General features: G+C 37.3%; 1 protein-coding gene across 1 annotated transcript in view; it reads right to left on the reverse strand.

Moving 5' to 3' along the window:
- Nucleotides 1–2,461: 2,461 nt before the first annotated feature.
- Nucleotides 2,462–18,999, reverse strand: part of MEOX2 (mesenchyme homeobox 2) — a 53,496-nt gene continuing 36,958 nt past the window's right edge. Inside the window, exons 2-3 of the mRNA XM_026044972.1 lie at nucleotides 15,454–15,626; nucleotides 2,462–3,471 (exon numbers count right to left, since the gene is read on the reverse strand). Coding sequence (XP_025900757.1) covers nucleotides 3,247–3,471; nucleotides 15,454–15,626 — 398 coding nt within the window. The 3' untranslated portion in view covers nucleotides 2,462–3,246. The remainder of the gene's footprint in view (nucleotides 3,472–15,453; nucleotides 15,627–18,999) is intronic.

Consider the following 18,999-nt stretch of genomic DNA (forward strand, 5'->3'; position numbering starts at 1 on the left):
GAAAGTTCCACAGGAACTTAAGGAAAATTTTCTTAACAGTGAGAGTGACACTAGAACAGAGCACTGGAAGAGGTTGCCAAGAGAGGTTGTGGAATCTCCCTCTCTAGAGATATTCAAGACCTGCTTGGACACAATCCTGTGCCACATGCTCTAGATGACCCTGCTTGTGCAGGGGTGGTTGGACCATATGATCTCTAGAGGTCCCTTCCAACCTGAACGATTCTGTGATTCTACGACTATTTTAACCACACTTGTTGCATTGCCATTGCCCAAAAAAATCTGAAAACAGTAACACGGATCCATAGAAACATAAATACAAAAAATAAAGTCAGTAACTATAAGCAGAAGAGAAAGGAACCCTGCAAATAATATATAGCATTATTTACTAGAGACAGCAGAAAAAAAAGAATTTACATCATCCATCATGTCAAACGTTAAACTGTTCAGTATCCCTCCTTTTTACAGTAGATGAGATTTTCAGTGTACTTTTTTCAGATTCCACATTTCTTCTTCTTAGTGATATGTTAACTACAGAGTATCAAAGATGGACTCTAGACAAACAACAGCTCCAAAAATATGATGCTAGTCCTCAAAAGCAGGATTCATCAATGCTAAGATATGAAAATCATTACGTAATACTTAATAACTGGACCCAACAAAAATAAACAAAGATATGATTCATCATGCTTTTTTCTACCACTGAGTGTTTGCACATCCTTGGGCAAATAACAGTCTTAGAGCTTGATGATCATACTTAGCCATCCTTCAAGTTTACATTGGTTGAGAAAACCTCTGAAGACTGAAGATAAAAGCCAATGGATGTAAAACAAAAAGTTCAAAAGCTTTTACCCATAGCTCATTTCAGCAAGGCAGTTACGCTACAATTTTAGCGTGTAGTCGTAATGTGTGACTAACCCCAGCAGCTTCTGTAAGTTAACACTTGAGTAATACGGACACTGAGAACAGGACTGAAAATCATGTACTCTGGTAAGTCCCAAACTCACCAAGTCTACCAACCCTCAAACCACAATTCATGTGCACAAAAGTCACTGCTGGGACCAGAATATGAATCAGCTGAAGCCTGAAAGAAGCAGATCTGTATCTTGTGGTGCTGTGCCTGTAAATATAGTCCTTCAGCACCATGATAGGAAGTTCACCCTGCTTTCACTTGCTGGTGAGCAATCTCTGCATCATATTGCACTGTGCTTAAAGCCATCAGRAGTCTTTAAGTAACCTGAGAGGTTACTACATCTACTTTACCCCTTACAGCTAAATCCAAAGTCTGAGCTGCTTTCAAATCAGTTATGTTGTCTTTTTTTCTGTAATATAAAGTTACAAAATTTGATCATAATTACATAATTTGTTCATTAACACTCCTGGTGCTATAAGTCCATTTGCATGTTTCTCTCCCTTCTACCTTCACTCTTCATCTCAACAGATTGAGGGAGATTATTATGGTTCAAAGTTTGTCATCATTCCTCATACTGGATAGTCCCTAACACTAGAAGTATCCCAATTAAATTATGTGCCAAACAATAAATGTGCCAGAAAAAAAAACAGACTTACAGTGCAAAGTAGGATATAAGACCCAGAGGTCTTGAACGCATTTAACAATTTAACAATAAGGATATTCCACTGCTTAACAGACCTTAAATGAATGCTCACATTTACTATGATATTCACATTTCCTCTCACTCTTTCGCTTTGCTCCTCTATCACTCTACACRATTCAATTAATTGTTATAATCTCCCAAGTTTGGTCAGAATTATTTTTTCTCCTAACCAATTTTATTGAACCAAGGCAAGATAATAAAAGCATGCATCACTTTCCTCATATTTATTCCTTTTAATCCATTTCTACAAGGCAAAACAAAATACCCCTTGATATTTGTTCTTGGTCTGGAAAAATGGTTCAACAGACTCTTGTTGTTTTTGGCTGAAGATATCATTAGCTGCCTGATGCTTTCTTCCTGCTAAAGGAAAGACTTTCCCAAATGGATCAAGGTGGAAGGTTCATCCAAGATTAAAAGTCTGAATTTGAAACATAGCTTTGTATTGTTCAGAGACAGATGAAGTTCCAAAAAAACCCAAAGAAGGCAAAGCTGCTTAGAACTTTTACAAAAAACACTTTGATTTTCCTATGAAATCACTGTAAAGAGACCAGAATTATTTAAAAAGGATTATTTATTAAACATTTTTCTTTACAAAGTACAATCAATGGTTTGCATTAAATTTTGGGTTTTGCTATTTGCCTGTATGTACACAAAAGCTTATAACAGAAAATGTGTCTTGATTTTACATTTGGGACACAATACCTTCATCTTCTGATTTCTGCCAACATAAACAGTTTATTGATAAAAACTTTCAGGTTATCTGCTGGTTCTAAAACTGAAGATGAAGAGACAACATTTCTGCAGTGTCAGTTCTTAACAACGTACTCAAAAATGACAAAGGAGGAATGAGTAATTCTTTGGGGAGTTTCCACTGAGCATGGGCAGAACATGAAATTCTTTCTGGCAGGTTACTGGGCTATCCTTATGATCCTAAAAATCATTCTTGCAGTTATAAGATAAGAAGAATTGAGGAGCTAGTTAAGTTTAATAATACCCTATTAGCAGCAGTTGATAGTAAATGCAACATAACTTTTGTTTTGTCTGTCAYACAAGGACGTGTCCTAGCAGATACTATTTTATTGTTCACTACTTGAACAAAAGTATCTGGATGTATTGTATGTCTTTGGAGAAACAAAACAAAAATAGAGAGACAGAAAGCCATTTACTGTCATGAGTGACTATTGCCATCGCTAATATGAATGCATTGCTAAAATTAGTGAAGACAGGAAAATGCTGTAACGTAAATATATACAGAGTAAAAATACATTTCTTATCCACTAGATAGTGATTTTGTGGCACTGTGGTTTTCAGAATATAACATCTGTTGAGAGCAATGTAATTTTCAGTGCAAGCTAAAGCAAAAATACCTGCCCGCTGTCATAACCATGACAAACAAATCTGGAATGTTCAAAGGAAGTTCATCTTCCACTTCTCCACTCTTGAGGCACCTTTAAGACATGGCACTTACTGTAAACCATCTAAAAAATCTTGAAAGCAGACACAATAAGCCTGAATTTTCCGTAACAACTTTTAAAATCACTGCCAGAGTCACTTGCATACGTAAACGATGCCCGTGTAAGGCTTGCCAGCAAAGCATCTTTCCTGAGAACGGAGCTGGGACACTCGCTGTGTATCATAAGTGTGCATGCTCAGAGCTGTGGTCACTGTCGTGGCTGTCGTCGTTGGCTAGTGAGTCCCCCGTGTGCYGCAGCCCGGCGGCCCCGATGCCGGAGAGCTCGGAGGGGAGCAGCGTGCCCTTTTTCACGTTCACCAGTTCCTTCTCCCGGGCTGCCGCCCCTTGCTGGCCCCCTTTTACCCGCTTCCACTTCATCCGTCTGTTCTGGAACCAAACTTTGACCTTCGTTAAAGAGAGACAAAACAACAACAACAAAAAAAAATGAAGATGGTATCATTAGAGGTCAATAGTGATCCTTGCAGCAGTAGTTTTTTTTTTTTTTTTTTTTTTGCCTAGCATGTTGCATTTCCATCCATTTGGAAAAAAGTGCAGCAGGGCTTCCCTGAAGAGCAGGCAAATCTTTCAGGATACCTGCTGAGGTATCCTGAAAAACATATGAACATCCCTTCACAGCTATAGAAGCGGAAGCAAAATTGTAGCAGACAAGCACCTACCTTTGGGGTAGTACAGAGCCCAGTGCGCTGACCTAGACCCACACTGTTGTTGMTCCCCTTTCTTACACATTTCAGAGGACGCCAATTACTTTGGAAAGTATCTTTCTGCTTAAAAGTTTGCATTGCCTTTTGTTTCTCTAAACAGGTGAGATTCAAGAGAAGCAGCTTAAAAGCTCCTTTTTTTCACTTGATAAAGCATCAGAAAGAGGATTTCTCACAATCAAAACTTCCCTGTCTATTTTGCAAAAATATTTAAAATATGATAGTTGATTGACCCTATTCCAGATCCTAGATTCTATTCTATTTAGCCATAGGTCCTGGGCATGCTTTCTGACAAATAATTACCTGATTACAAATCAATTTAAAATACTGTCAGTGAAAGCAGGATGTATGAATGAAAATATTGCTATTTTTGATCCATTGAGAGTTAAATGTGTTAAAAAGTCTTTTGTATTTGCCCTAGTGAATCTCTAAACATGAAAGTTCTACAGAAAAAATAAACAATAGCTGCAATTTTTTCTCTTGGAAACAAAGACAGAAAGTTTGCAATGTCGGTGTATCCTCTGCTGTGTTTAGCAGAATGTGTTGCAGAGTTTTAAAAGAATCAGCAAGGAACAGTCACAGCAGGACACATTGTACAACATGAGTAACAGAGCCACAAAAATGCTGTTTTGCTAAATCTGTCTTATACATCCAGGAAATACTGCAGTGTTTAACCTTTACTATAACTCTGAGTTTTACAGAGAGACTTTACTACAACTAAAATGACAGTTACCATCACAATTAGCACGTATGTATGTGGGAAAGAAGAGAGGTATATTTATTTTTTTAATTCACCATGTTCCTGTTGAAGCCAATGTGAGCTGTTGTAGCCAACCACTTGGGAAAAGAGCAAAACGATTCCAGGTTAGCTAGGCGCCTCAAAGCACAGCAYATCCTTTCCTCTCACCTCCCAATCAGAGCCAAAGAATCTGGTTTGCAAAGTGAAATGAGTGTAAAGGGGAAGGTATTTATTACTGGCTGTTGTGATGTTGGGTATTATCATATTTAGGTCATATATCAGAAATAGTGCCTCCAAAAGGGCACAGCATTAGGATAGCACTGGCAGCACTCTGGGAGAAGTTACAGACGTCACTTTATTTTTGTTTTTTAAGACAATGAAGTTTCTTTTATAAAAGACACTCCTATAGAAGTGCCAAACAGTGTAATAAAAGAACAAATGGTACTGTAGTCTTAATCTAAAGATCAAAAAAACCCCAGAGTCTGGATTCAACTCTGGATACTACCAAACACCTGAGGGTCTCTCTCTGTCTCTCTGTCTCTCTGTCTCTCTCTCTCTCTCTCTTTTTTTTTTCCCTGAAATGAGAATTTTATTCCATTCACAAGAGAGGAGAGAGTTGGAGAGATACTTAAAAGATCTGAGCAGCTTTCAGTGCCTTTTCATGTCCATGAACACTCATGGAATAAGTAGTAACATGGAAAGCCTAAAACAAAATAATAAAGTATGCAAAAAGTGTTTCAAGAAAAACGACGGTGTTATATTTGAGGCAAAATTTCCATGCATGACCTGGATTCAACCAGCTTACTGGCATCCAAATAMATTGATTTCCTCTTTGTTGGCTTCAGAAACCAAACGCAATACTCCTGCAAGCACTCTCAGGGACAGAGCCAAACCCTTAGATCTGCTGGCCTAACTAACCTGATTGCATTTGAATTCACATGAGCGGCCTTGGCACCAGCTCACCCAACGATGCCCTGAAACACCTGCCCCAGGGACAGCTGTAAGCCTGTATCAGCCACAAGAAATCAAGTGCAGGGAGGTGACTCCCCTTTGCAAGAGGAGCAAGCCTGTTTTCTAAACCCTTCTCTGGATCCAGCAAGCACTACTACGTCTGCTCACAAGTTCAAGAAACGCAGCCTTCAGGGAAAGCACGGCTAAATGCATGCCCAGTATCTTTGCACAGGCTCTCTGGAAGGTGGTGTGAAGAGAGGAACCCTGCTGCTCCCAAAGGAGAATACACACTAATCTCTTCCAYGGGCTCGCACGTAGCCCATCAGGCTGCCAGTAAGGAGAGAGGCTTTTATTTTAAAAAGAAGGATGTGTGCGTGGGGGGGAAAATATATTTTTACAGATTAAGTAATGTCTTCAAATAATTTGCATCTGATTGACTCAAAAATATAAAATGGGAAATTTCTTTATTTGGTATACAAAAGATGATACCCAAAAGCTTGAAAGTGAAGTTTATTATCTAAAATATTATGAGTTTGTTTTGATATCATTTGATGCATTAATGCACTGTCATATGATACACTAGAGTTTTATTTATTTATTTATTTATTTATTATATCCTCAGTTACAAAGTATTGAAATCCTCTTTTGGCCTGATCCAAACTATACCAATGTCACTATGAGTTTTTCCACCAGTTTCAATTGATTCTGGATGAAGTCTTTAAAGCTTATATACTAATAACATAAGAAAGGTCCGTCACTTGTTATTTCCTCCAGAGATCAAATTTAGATATCTGAAATCTGAACTTCCTCTGCAGTTGAAGAGTCAATAAGGGGAAGTGGTAGTAGTTACTGACATGTGATCCATCAATACTTTAGTAATGGGAAGGAAGTGAAACATGATGTATGAASTGCTTCAGAGCAACAATTTACACTGATTCATGGAAAACTGCTTTCCATATGAGCAACTTACTTGAAAGCATTACAGGTATATCACAAAACGTGCAGAATATATTGAGAAAGGAAGAGACAAAGAGTAAGAATAAACAAGAAAGAATGAAAGAGCAAGAGAGAACAAGAGACTCAAGGCAAGACTGAAAGTCAAAGAGCAAAAAGGGAGAATGAACAAACATGCAAAAGACTGTGAAAGAGCAAAAGAAAAACAAAAAAAGGAAAAGAAAGCTAAAGAAAAAGAAAGAGAAGAAAGATCCTGACTGAAGTGAAAAAAATTTTTTCCTCAGTAAGAAAAAATTAGTCTATTTTCAACTTTTGCAAAAGCTACATCCTTTAAAAGCAGTTTGAAGATTTTCTGTAAGAAAAATAATATTGTAGGTGTTCTGAACTTTTTATGCTGTTCAAGTCTAAGTTAGCTCAGCACAAGTTGAGAGTGTTCACTCTCAACTCCAAGAGCTTGATTGCTTATTATTATGAAAACTCTCTCTCCTCTACACCATCTATCGAGCCCAACTTAACTACACAGAGCAAGTGTGTGGAAAGCAAAAGAAGCAGAGGGAAATGAACTATATGAAAGACTATGGTAGCATCAACAGCTGTTTCTAAATCAGCACTTACRAGACAGTCTTTTAAGCACATCTGCTTACTGGCACGAAAGTGCAGCTTCTTTTCCCTTAGTCAACAAGTTACTTAGCATTTGCATCTCCACATCTGATGATTAGGATGTTATTTAAGATAGCAGTAAAGGATTTCACAGAATCGCAGAATGGTTGAGGTTGGAAGGGACCTCTAGAGATCTTCAGAGACACAAGAAAAATGTTTTGCTGTGATGAATTTGTTTTAAGGAGTCCTCTGTTGGAATCACAGGATGAGGATCCAAAGGTCTTGACGTTCCTAATAAYAGTGTCTACGTTACTAAAGCAATCAATATATAATAGTGGGCCGAAGGACCACATTAAGTCCTGTCTTCCAACTCTATTCCCAGTATTACTTCATAATGTGGATATCAGTATACCATTTTGGTTCCAGAAAAAAAAAAAACATTACTTAAAAGATGGATTTAATACTGCTCTTTCAGCAGAGCACTTCAGCTACGTTAGCTTTAAGAATAGTTAACTTCTATCATGTCCTGTTAATGTAAATTATTCATTATTTCTTGATCAAAATGGGATTTTAGTCTTCTGTACTTAGCATTCTGTACTTGCAGAGAAAAATTAAACAGATTATTATTATAATTAAAGTTTTTTCCTTAATAAAGAAAAATATGTACACAAAAATGAAAGAATTAATAGAGCTAAAACTGTAAAACTACCTTAACTGCCTGATTTTTTTGTTTTTTGAAATAATCAGATATTTCTCCTGGAACTCTCTCCAAAAAATCAAGTACAGTTTTATTAATATCTGATTGTAGTGGCTGATGATTCCCATGCAAGAGTAAAATTTAAGGCCTGATATCTCACAAACCTTAAAAATCAAAGAGCCCTGTACTGCTTGAGACTGTTATTTTTCTAAAAAAGATGCATACGTCTATTAATGAGTCTTTTAAGTCACCATCCCATATTCCATGAGTTGTATCTCATTTAAGTGATGCGGTGTAAGGACTAAATCAACAAGCCTTTGAAGCCTTTTGCCCCAGGACAACCAATGCCCATTTTCTTTTTTTTTTTTCTTTTTTTTTTCCTTTTTTTTTAATCTATTTTATTTTATTCCAATAAGCACGTTTACTCCATGTAAGCATATGCATAACAAAAATACTTATGATTTTTCAGAATTAAAAAAAAATGAAAGCCCTCCTTCTGGACTTTATTTAGTTATGAAACAAATCCAGTAACTACATATGTGCTGCCAAGTTCTAAAGAAAGTCAAACTCCTGAACTTACAGAAATGACTGGTGTTATACAGATGGAACTTACCTTTTTCACAGATACAGACATAATAATTTTATGATAATTTATGCAACAAAATTAGAAAAGGAAATCTGAATGAAGAAACAGGAAAGCTTCTTTTCCTGCTTTAATGTATGAAATAAATATGAGGGCTGAAAGAGGCAAATCTGTTCATTTCAAACATTTACAGAGGTGGTAGTTGAAACTACCAGTTAATCTCAGTCACTGTAACTAACACATGTTTTTACATAGATCTGTTAGTTTTTATCTGTGTGACATTCATCAAGGAGAAACAATGTACCTAAGAAAGTTCAGGTACTTTTTCTTGCTTGTATGATTTAATGGAATTTCTATTTCCAATAAAAACAAACAAACGAAATAAACCTTATAAAACTCTTAAACACATCTTAAGTCTAAAATCAATTTAAATAAATATATCTGAATATTCACTGTCTTCTTAGTAAGTACATTAGTGGGAAAAAAAAMCCMAAAACAAAAAGCTTTTCTCCAGAAATTAGCTAGTGATACCAGTGCATTGTGAATAAAATTGCCTAAACCATTTGCTCTTCTATTCAAAGCAATCTGGTCCATGTTATGCTGCAGGATCTGCAGCAAGCGCACACAAGTGCTCTGTAGCAGCTGTTGAGAAAAAGGGGAGGTTTTGGCACATGCACAAAGGACAGCTGGAGCTCTTGGCACCCAGGAAAGTGTAGGAGGGAGCCCTGGTTTTCTGTTACAGAGAAGTCAGTTGAGGTTTGGGTCCTGCTTAGGTGATACATTCTCCTTTCTACCTCCCACGTTTAGGCAGGGATGGAATAGACATTATATTTCTGAGGACGGCAGGGACTGCAGCGTTTTGCTCCCATTTCAGAAGTCTTTGACAACAACCAATTTAGCTCCTTTGACTCCCTTCAAAGAAATGTCACCTTCTTCACCAGTGAAACCTACTCAGAACTTCTCCTCACTAGGCTTTAGAGTTAACATGCCTTAAACTGAACTGTACTCACTGTTTCAGGTCATCTCCTAGTGAAAACACAGAAKGGGATTGTTGTATATAATCTTAAGGGAGTATTTTTAATATCATCAATATCTTTTTGTGGGGAAGGGGGAGCAAAGAAAGGGTGAGTGTGGGGCTGCTCCTAGCACCTGCTGCCCCTTATTCTCCTACAGCTTGGCTTTCAGGATCTATCTCCAGCCAAATCCAGCCAATGTACATACAGAGAGAAATCTACAAAGCAAGCACGTGGCGGGAAATCAATTTCTGCAGAAGATTTACTTCAGCAAGTCTTTACCATTGCTTCCTACAGGCATTTTTTATGTGTATGAGTTACTTTTGTGTGTAGTGTTTTACTGCATGGCAAAGCTTCCAACTTGTACCACTCTGCACCTATTTTGTTCACGTCAGCTAAGTGTGATAATTAAATGGCACCAGATGATTTGGGCTCGCTTTGGCTTTTCTCTACTACTACTTTAGTGTAAAGAAAGTAAAGTGTCCACAAGAAGAACTCAGCAGAAAATAACCTCTGACTACTGGTCCGTGACAATCCTCCAGGGTTCTATGGCTGTGGAAGCCACGTCATAAGCCAAGTGAGAAGCACCTTCATTTGTATTCCTTTAAACTAGTTCCACAGTTCTAATCTAGAGAGACTTTTGCCTTCCAAAACAAGCCAATCTTGAGCTTTTTGATGGTGAACTAGCCACAAAATCAACCTCAGGTCTTAAAGCTAGCAAGCTTCTGGGAGCTGCAGCTGTTTGCAGCTGGACCTGCCCGGGAGAGAAGTAAATAGTGAAATCAGAGAAAGATTCTACATTTTTCAACATCTTGCATAAAAAAAAAAAAATCCGCTTTGATTTATAGCTATCCCCCAAGACCACCTGTAAGCCTTTTTTTTTTTTTTTTTTTTTTATTAAAGAATTTTTGCAATCATCTCTAAAGCTAACACATGTTCCATCTCCTGCAGTCTTTTTTTTTTTTTTTTTTCTCTCCAAAGCAACCATAAAGCTAAAACGTTCCTATTTCCTTTGAAGGCTGGCAGAGCAAATTAGATATTCCTTAGACTTTATGTGTAAAAAAGGGTAGGGGTGGGAGACAGTAGAGCTTTCCTGACTTTGTAAAAATAGTCACACAAACTAACATTTCTGCCTACATTGCATATGCTGCTTGGCCCAGTCAGAAGTTGCCTTGGCCTCCCCACCCTGGAGCCCTTGAGGTTTCTCTGCAGGTGCAGGGTCCACTCACAGCAAGCAGCGTGAGGCACTTGGATCTTTGCACATGGGATTGCTTGTTAGAATCCAATAAATATTGCAGAAGTAAATATTCTATTTGAAGTTCTGCCATGTACCTTTGTTAAAGAATTATCAGACAAATCAAAATTATGCATGGGTTGTAATTACGTGTGTCAGGAGCATTCTTTCCTAAGAAAGAACAAACTGAGTTAGCATAGAAATTCTTATCGCTAGTATTTACATTTCTCAAGACAAACAGAAAAGTATTACTCAGTTTTATTTTAAGAGTGCTACTTTAAATAAAGCAAACAATCMAAAGGATTTTAAGCTACACAGGCTCATTATTATAGATGTATAGATAGTATTGAATACATGAAAGCTTGAAATAAGCAGCTGCCCTTCAGACAAGATGTGACAGTRCAATAAATCAGACAGACTGACAGGGTCAGCTATGTCATATCAACCCATACTTTCACTTTACTTGAAAGTATACTGGTGAAGAAATGTTGACACCTAACCTGAGAAATGTAGCTCTTTCAGGGTTGAAACTAATTGAGGACAAATTGAGGAGCTTTGAACTAATCTCTGGTGGAGCCGTACTCAGACCAAACGAATAAGGAGCCACTCTTATCTTACGGATTGAAATTCAATGTCTAACAGTGATTATGCTTCTTTATTTGTATAGTCATAGCACCAAAATGCTCCAAGGCCTCATTGTCCTAGGTACTATACTAGCACTGACCAAATGAATTAAAATAATAATGCTATCTGCTTGTCTTTCTGGTAAAGATACTTCTTTTGTCACTTTTCCCATGCTGGGAACCATTGGTACTGCCCCAAAAGCAATGATTTCAGAAATTTTATAAACAATTGGTGGCTTTGGGGAGGGTATTGGAAATTAAAGTYACCAAGAAATAAACCCTCTCCTTGCCATCAGCAGAATTTAATCTGACTAGGTGGGATTTTCCATTTGTGTTGGCAGAGAGATGCATTACGTATTTGGACTGTTTATTCCGGTAACCTTAGCTAGCCTGCAGAACTGCAGCATTGCTCTTTTGATTAGCTCCGAGCTAAAAGATCTGGTGAGGTGGAAAGATCTCCTACTCCTTCTATATTTGGCAAGACCGGCTCCATAAAAATGTCCATTTTGCCACGCCTCTGATACCCCACTGCAGCTGCTTCCTCTCCTCATCCCACAGCAAGATATTAAAAAGTTTGGACGGCACCTTCTCCAAGTTTATCTGGATGGACAAAAAAGCCAAGAATGCGCTTGTCAAGGTTACAAATATCTAGGGAGCTAAGAGAGCTTTCAGCCTAACTGGCTTTTCAGAATATCATAGAGGCCTGCCAGCTGAAAATTATTAACTGCTGGCGAGCAGAGACTGCGAGTGCATTCTATAGGAGACGGAGCAGGAATTACACGTACCTATACTGCTGGAATTCTTACAATACCTTAATAGAGCCATCCTACCACCAGATGTGCTTATAATGCTTTTAAAGTGCACTCTTAATATCTAAGCATTTGAGGCACTTATTTCATTGCATTTGGTCTTGTAACTCAGATTTCCCTTTTAGGGAGTGATAGGATTAATTCCTTCTCCTGATCCATATGTGATTCTTTTTCATTATTATTTTTGTGAAAATGGCCTTCTATGAGGCATTTATGTTTGAATTGATCTTGTAAGTTGTTTCAAATGTCAATTGGAGCCTTACTTTGATGATTGTAGAAAACTTTAATACCTTTATATAGCTTTTAAATATGCTCAGACATATGTTTTTTCTACAGCTTGTTTAAATGACAGAAAGGTAATTATGAAGTGTTAGTTGGTCAGTGCTGCTTTTAAGCTGCAGCTTATGGTTGAAATTATCACTACAGTCAAGAGAAAGATAGAGTTTTCTTAAGATAATAGGCTCCATGATTTATCTCACATCTCGGGAAATAATGAATGTAGTAACTTTAGGATGACCTGATAATGCTTTTGCCTGATTATTTTTTGCTCTACTGCGTTCTGAGTAATATGATACTTGCCATTTTTTTAAACAAAAACTGTAAAATTGAGTATGTTAAATAATTGATTCCATCAGGAGTTAAGGCTGCTCTTGAACCCTTCTTCTGAGGATATACATTTAGTTCATCTCATATCCACTGCTGTTTTTTTCTTGTTGTATTGCTCGAAAAAAGTTTCAGTTCTCTGGGTGCAAACTGAAAGGTTTCATAAGAGATCAAGAGAGCTTCCAACATAAATATAGGTCTACAGCCTGTGATGAGATGGGGGTTCACAAGTACCATTTTCTCCAATAAAGTCTTTAGGAAAAAAATGAGAAAGGAAAACTTTTCCAGAAATAGCAATTTTCTAAAAATACTACATTAGTGGAAAGAGTGTTTTTGAAAAGCCCATCAAATATATTTGGCTACCAAAAAGTATTTTATTTTGGACAAAATAAATTTAGAAAAGAGACTGTTTTCTTTCACATATCTAAGACAGCTAATAAATGCAATCTCCTTAGTTGGAAGAGCTAGTAAAAGTAATAAATAAGAGTAGTATGTAAATAAATAGATACTGATCTCTAGCTCAAGAACGGTCATTCATTCTGCTAACAATGTAAAGACATGTATGTTCAAGTCCCTTAATGAAAAAATAAATGTTAACCTCAGTCTCGGGATATCCTGGAGGATTTTTTTGGAAGTCACTAAAGTAATACTGACACAGAATAAGTATGGAAGAAGGTTAAAATCTCTCAATTAACTGCACTGAATTTTTGACTGCCATATGCGATCAAAAAAAATCTCAGTTCCATGCCTCAGTTCCATCAAAACAATTTATCTGATTCAGAAAGATGTTTCTAATTAACAACATTGCAAGTGACATCACTATTTGGCTCAGTGTGGTTTGGAAAAGTGTAAAACACATCCAGATTTTACTTCAAATATTTCTTCTTGTTTTGGATAAAAAGACAATTTTTATGCTGTCTTTAAATTCTCTTTTTTCCCCTCAGACCATTTTACAGTAGGAAGATATGGACTTGGACTCTACCAATATAAAAAGCTTAGAGCTTTCCCTTTCTAAGTAAAGTTGGCTTTTTTGCAGGAAGGAAGGCAGGAAGGAAGGAAGGGAGTTATCTCTAGCAGCTCAGTTGTCACTCTGCGATAATCTGGAGAAGCAGAAAAGAATCAGATTAGATCATTAGATCAATTAATTATAATTCTATGAAATTATCACAAGGATGGAATGGCGTTATCTGAGAGCTAGAAAACAGGGAGTATTCCCACAAATTAAATGAGTTCTCTGCATTTATGTAGGGCAGGCTGTGTTCTTTCCTCCACAGAAACCCACTGAACCTTTTCAGTGCATGATTTCTTTTTTAATTAATTACTTCCTTTATAATATTGAACTATCTCCTCATTTAGTTGTATTACTACACCTAATTTATAAAGAATAAAAATAACAGAATTAAGAATTTATCAGGGAAAGAGTTAAATACATGGCTAAATTCACCATTGTTGGGAATAGGGATATGATTTCTGCAGTGAACTAAGTAATATCTGACAGATTTGCACAGTGATTTTTTTTATTGTTGTTGCTTGGTTCTACAGAGTCTTTCCCCTTGTCACTGAGATAAGAATTCATTCCACCTCCCTTAAGCTATCACAGTCAGGTGTTTTGGCTAATCCAATTGTCTAAGCTTACTTCAGTTAGTGGATGGAATTAAGAGAAAAAGCAAGATTAAATCAATATTCCCCATTTTTTTCACAGTATTGTTCTTATCTTTAAATCTGATCATCACAAACATTTTCATACATAGCATTCCTCGTATTTAACAAATATTTTAGCTTGACTAATATATGATTCAGTGATCATACACACACATACATATTAGTATTTCTACTCAACATGCTATTTTGATTCCTTATCATCTCTTCCTTACAACCTAAAATACATCATTGTCTTGCCAACTACGTCTGAAAGAATTCTTCCGTCTAATAGTGATGACCAAGGAAAGGATGACTATCTATCAGTGGGTAAAAGGTTTCAACTGTAATGATGAAGTAATAGATATCATACGATTTTGGATAATTTGGGTCTGATACTCTAAATGCCTTGACTAAAGTATATTTTAAAAATACATATGCAGTAATGATGTAATTACTGTTTGACATGTGAGTTGACCAAACAATTAGTGTGTTGGGATGAGATTCTGAAACACTTCAGTACATGCTTACCATTAATATTTCTATTAGAAATCAATGTGACAACATGCATGATAAAACTTGAGCATGTGCAGAAGTGTTTCCTGGACCAGGGTTTGGTGAGTAGGAAACCAGTAACTGTGACAAGAAATTCCATCATCTCCTCTGCTTTCACAGTGCAGGGTAAGATAAAGTAGTTAAAAATGACTGTATTCCAGTTTTGCTGGTGCTCTCATTTTTGCTGCCATCTGGAAACAGGATGTTCAGAAACTCTGGACAAATGGCAACTGCATATATTTAGTAGACTAAAAGATGCTAGTATTCATTGCATGTAGGCAAATCAACTGCTTATACATACCATACTTGGGCCTACCACTTTCCAGTCAGATTGCAAACTTCAGCAGTGTGCTCAGATTATAATAAAAAAAAATGCATCAACTGAACTGCATCAATGATCAATTGAATTGAATCAAATTAATACATCATTTAGGCATTTATATTGCATATCTGCCTCTTCGATGAACTTAATTCATCCTTGATGAACATAAAAATATAAATTACTTTCACAGCAAAGACAGATAACAAATGTGTGTCATTTTGGTATAAACATCCAATCTGATATACTGACATATCTGTGAAAAATGTGAACAGAGCGCTGTTGAGTACAGCTGCTAACCACTGCTATATATGGAGCAAGCATTCAAGTTTATTATTTGGCATCAGTACCTGTCTTTCAGTGAGGTCAAGGTTTACTGCTATCTCATATCGCCTCAGCCTGGTCAAATAGTTATGATGAGCAAATTCTGCTTCTAGCTCTCTGATTTGCTCCTTGGTGAAAGCTGTCCTTTCCTTCCTGGGTTTACTGTTGACCTCTGACTTGTAGTTTCCTTCCTGGGAATCTGAAAAAGAGGATGAGAAATGGACGTCATTACAAGTGCACAGCTAATTAGGAAACCATCCCAATGATCAGGAACCTGCTCGCCTTCTACGTGAGTGAAGTTCTCCACATGTTCTCCTTGCCAAAATAAAGAAAAGAGACTCTTGCTTTCATACCTATGGATCCTTCCCTGTAAATCAGGAAGGCTACAGCAATTCTGACAGACATAAGCGTCTGCTTCCATTCGCGCAAGGCAAACATTAGCTCTAAAACCTTGCAGTGTTTCATTTCCGTACTGCTTCTCTGCAGAATTTTTGCAAAGCTTCAAGTCTTTCCCATTTCTCAGTGCTGAGACAGCTCTCAGTGCATCCAACCATGACAGAGCAGGATGTCTATCATCTGATTAGTCTTAATGAGTAACACTTCAAGAGTTGTTCCATGCTATCATTTCACTAATACCTTAAGCCAAAGACCTGATTTAAAGAGCATATGTTAAGGTCTAGTTGAGTTACACTTCAAGAGAAAGGTAACAGGCACAGCATGAGAAATTCAATGAGCATCAAAGAAATCAGAGAGCACCTCCTGTGCGGTAAAGGGGCTACACTGCCTTCACACCTAGCTTGAGGCAGGGAGATGATGCAACAGTTAGTAACAGTAGAGAATTCTTTTTACCACTAAAGCTCATAACCGAAGGCATACCATCCTCCTGGTTGCTTTTACTCTTAGAAAGAGGTACATCTGGTTCTGAGTCAAACTGCTGAAGTCAGTCTTTCTGTTGCTGTCAATTAAGACTGTATAAATAAGTGCTGTGAAAAAAGAGCTGTCAAAAGGGGGAAAAAAAAAAAAAAAAAGAGAAAGAACAAAAAAATTCCAAACAAATGGGGGACCAGACATTTAAAAGTTTGGAATTTTGGGAATGGTACACCTATAAATTCAAAATTAGCAGAAGATCAGTAGGAGCATCATTAGTCAAATTCTGGCTTCATGAACCATCTTAAAAATGTCACAGATAAATTCACACTTCAGCTGCTGACTTAAATAGAAACCTGCATCAACTTCCAAATGAACAAGCCCATAAGGAATCACTCTCTGAGACGCTGTGTCAGATGAATCATCAACATGCCCGAGACTGTCCAACTGGTCAGTAAGCCTTGTTTCAAAACTACATCATCTACATTTATAAAGGTATAAAAAGTAATCATTTTTTTTCAATTCTTTTTGGGTCAGTTACCCTTTTGCTTTGAAGAAGAATGTCTCTTTTTTATTTGGCTTTGTTACACGGACTGCTGAGGCTTGACTTAGTGCTACAGTCATTCATTAATAATCTTTTAAAGAGAACAGGTTTAAATCACCAAAACTTTTCATTTTAGCTGACACTAAACACTGAATTTTGTGTCTCTTTAGTGTACTGCTGGTGTGTATGGTTGAGGGTATCCCCAAACTAGTTGTGAGGGTATCCCCAAACTAGTTGAGTGGGTTTAGGACCAACAGAGTTACTCACTCACAAGAGATTGGAAGGTATTTCTGCAGAAACCTGCTGGACTTTTCCAGAGTAGAAGCCCCTTGGATAGCACATTCATTGGCAGCCAAGGTCAAATCAAAATGTTAACTAGCCCAGTTTGGTGTAAGTCCACAAGGAAAGCATTGCATTTCAAATGCTCCAAGAGTGATGGACATGAGACAGGAGTCTGCCATTCCTCCCACATACCTAACATAAAAAACTTAATAGATGAAAAACACCCTGAACCTCTCAGGAATAAAGGCAGACCACATTTCTTCCTTTATACCTACTGGCAAAATAGAAGCACTAAAGCTTCTCTGTGCATTTTACAATTGTAAGAACATGCACACAGCTTTTCTTCCCTGAAATTCCCTCCTCTGTCACATCAGCATATCCAATACTATACAAATACATCATGAAACATAAAGGAATACATATATTTGGAAAAATAGTTTGTACAAGTCATTGCTACAGTCTTTTGTAACGTCCTGGTAAACCTGTGCCTATTTATGGGAGACCATGAGCCGAGGAGTCTTTCCATGTTGTTACTTAGCATAGGAAAGATCCCTGGCAATAGTCAAAGTTTGTGATGTTAAATAAGAGTGCTGCACCTATAGATGGCATGGACATCATACTGGAAACTTGGATGCCTTTGTCACTGCTCTGTTGCAGTCCTACCTGGTGAAACACAGCCCAGCCTATGCACTGGCCACAAATGTGCACAGATCACTTACTGGCTTTTTGGTTTGTCAAACAAACCTCTCTAGGCTGGTACAGCCTGCTGACATGGTCATAAATTCCTTGCTCAGCATGGGGCAGCTCAGACGACATGTTGTGTGGATTTTCACACAGCCTCACAGCCTACACCTGCTCGCCTTCCCTGTAGTAACTGAGAAGAAAATGTTCTTTGCTACATCACGTCAGATGTGTTGGTCTACAAAAGCTTTGCACTCTAATGGAAGAACCTTTACAATAACATTACTGATAATGTGTTTACTGATTCAAATATTTCTTACAAAATACATGAAAGTGCCACAAAAAAATGTTCAACTGCCATCATTTTCATTCCTTTACATTCCACGTCTCCTAAGGCATTTGTAATACTCTGTAATACTCAAAATACTCTGACAAAGCACATGATATACCTCAATACTGTTGAAGGGTAAAATTGGAAAGGTGTGCAGAAACATCATATGAGGATTACCTCTCTCTCAGTAACAAGATTTACATGACTGAATGATTATAATTGTAGGGAATCTGTTCCGGGAAAGGTCTGGATGATGATGTCTTCAAAGTTGGAGGGTTATTTAACGATCTCTCTCAGTCCTGAGATGTTATGAGCTACAATGAAATGGGGTGATTTCAGTGAGTATGCCTAGTAGACTGAAGATAGAGTAGTAACTATGCCAGCAAGATGTGTCAACAGTATTTTGCTACATTTAATGCATTGAATGCATTGAAAACGTATATAAAAATATCTACTTAGATGACAGTTAGGTGAGTGCCAGTTATCAACTCTTGGTGACATTTGATTCTCTCTACTGGAGTGTTCCTGTGGTTCCTATTCAGATTGCCTTTTATTTCCCATTAACATCATGCTACTTAAAATAGCAGATTTTAGAAATGTCACCTCCATAAACTTTACTTGTTTTAATATCCAAAGCAGTAAATCTAAGGATCTTTTTGGGTTGCTTCCTTTTTTCACAATCTCTACAGAGCCAGGATTGGGAGCTCCCTGATATTCCTGACCTTCACCTCTCTGTTCATATCACCTGACTAATTTTTCTTTGGTGGAAAATGGGTGGGAGACTTGGAAGAGGTTTTTGGCAGAACTCATGTCAGCCTACATCTGTTCTGCAGCTGTTGCAACTAAAGGAAAAAAAAAAAAAAAGAG

This window comes from Nothoprocta perdicaria, unplaced genomic scaffold (assembly GCF_003342845.1).
Source record: "Nothoprocta perdicaria isolate Ctin4 unplaced genomic scaffold, notPer1 scaffold_106, whole genome shotgun sequence".
Taxonomy (NCBI): domain Eukaryota; kingdom Metazoa; phylum Chordata; class Aves; order Tinamiformes; family Tinamidae; genus Nothoprocta; species Nothoprocta perdicaria.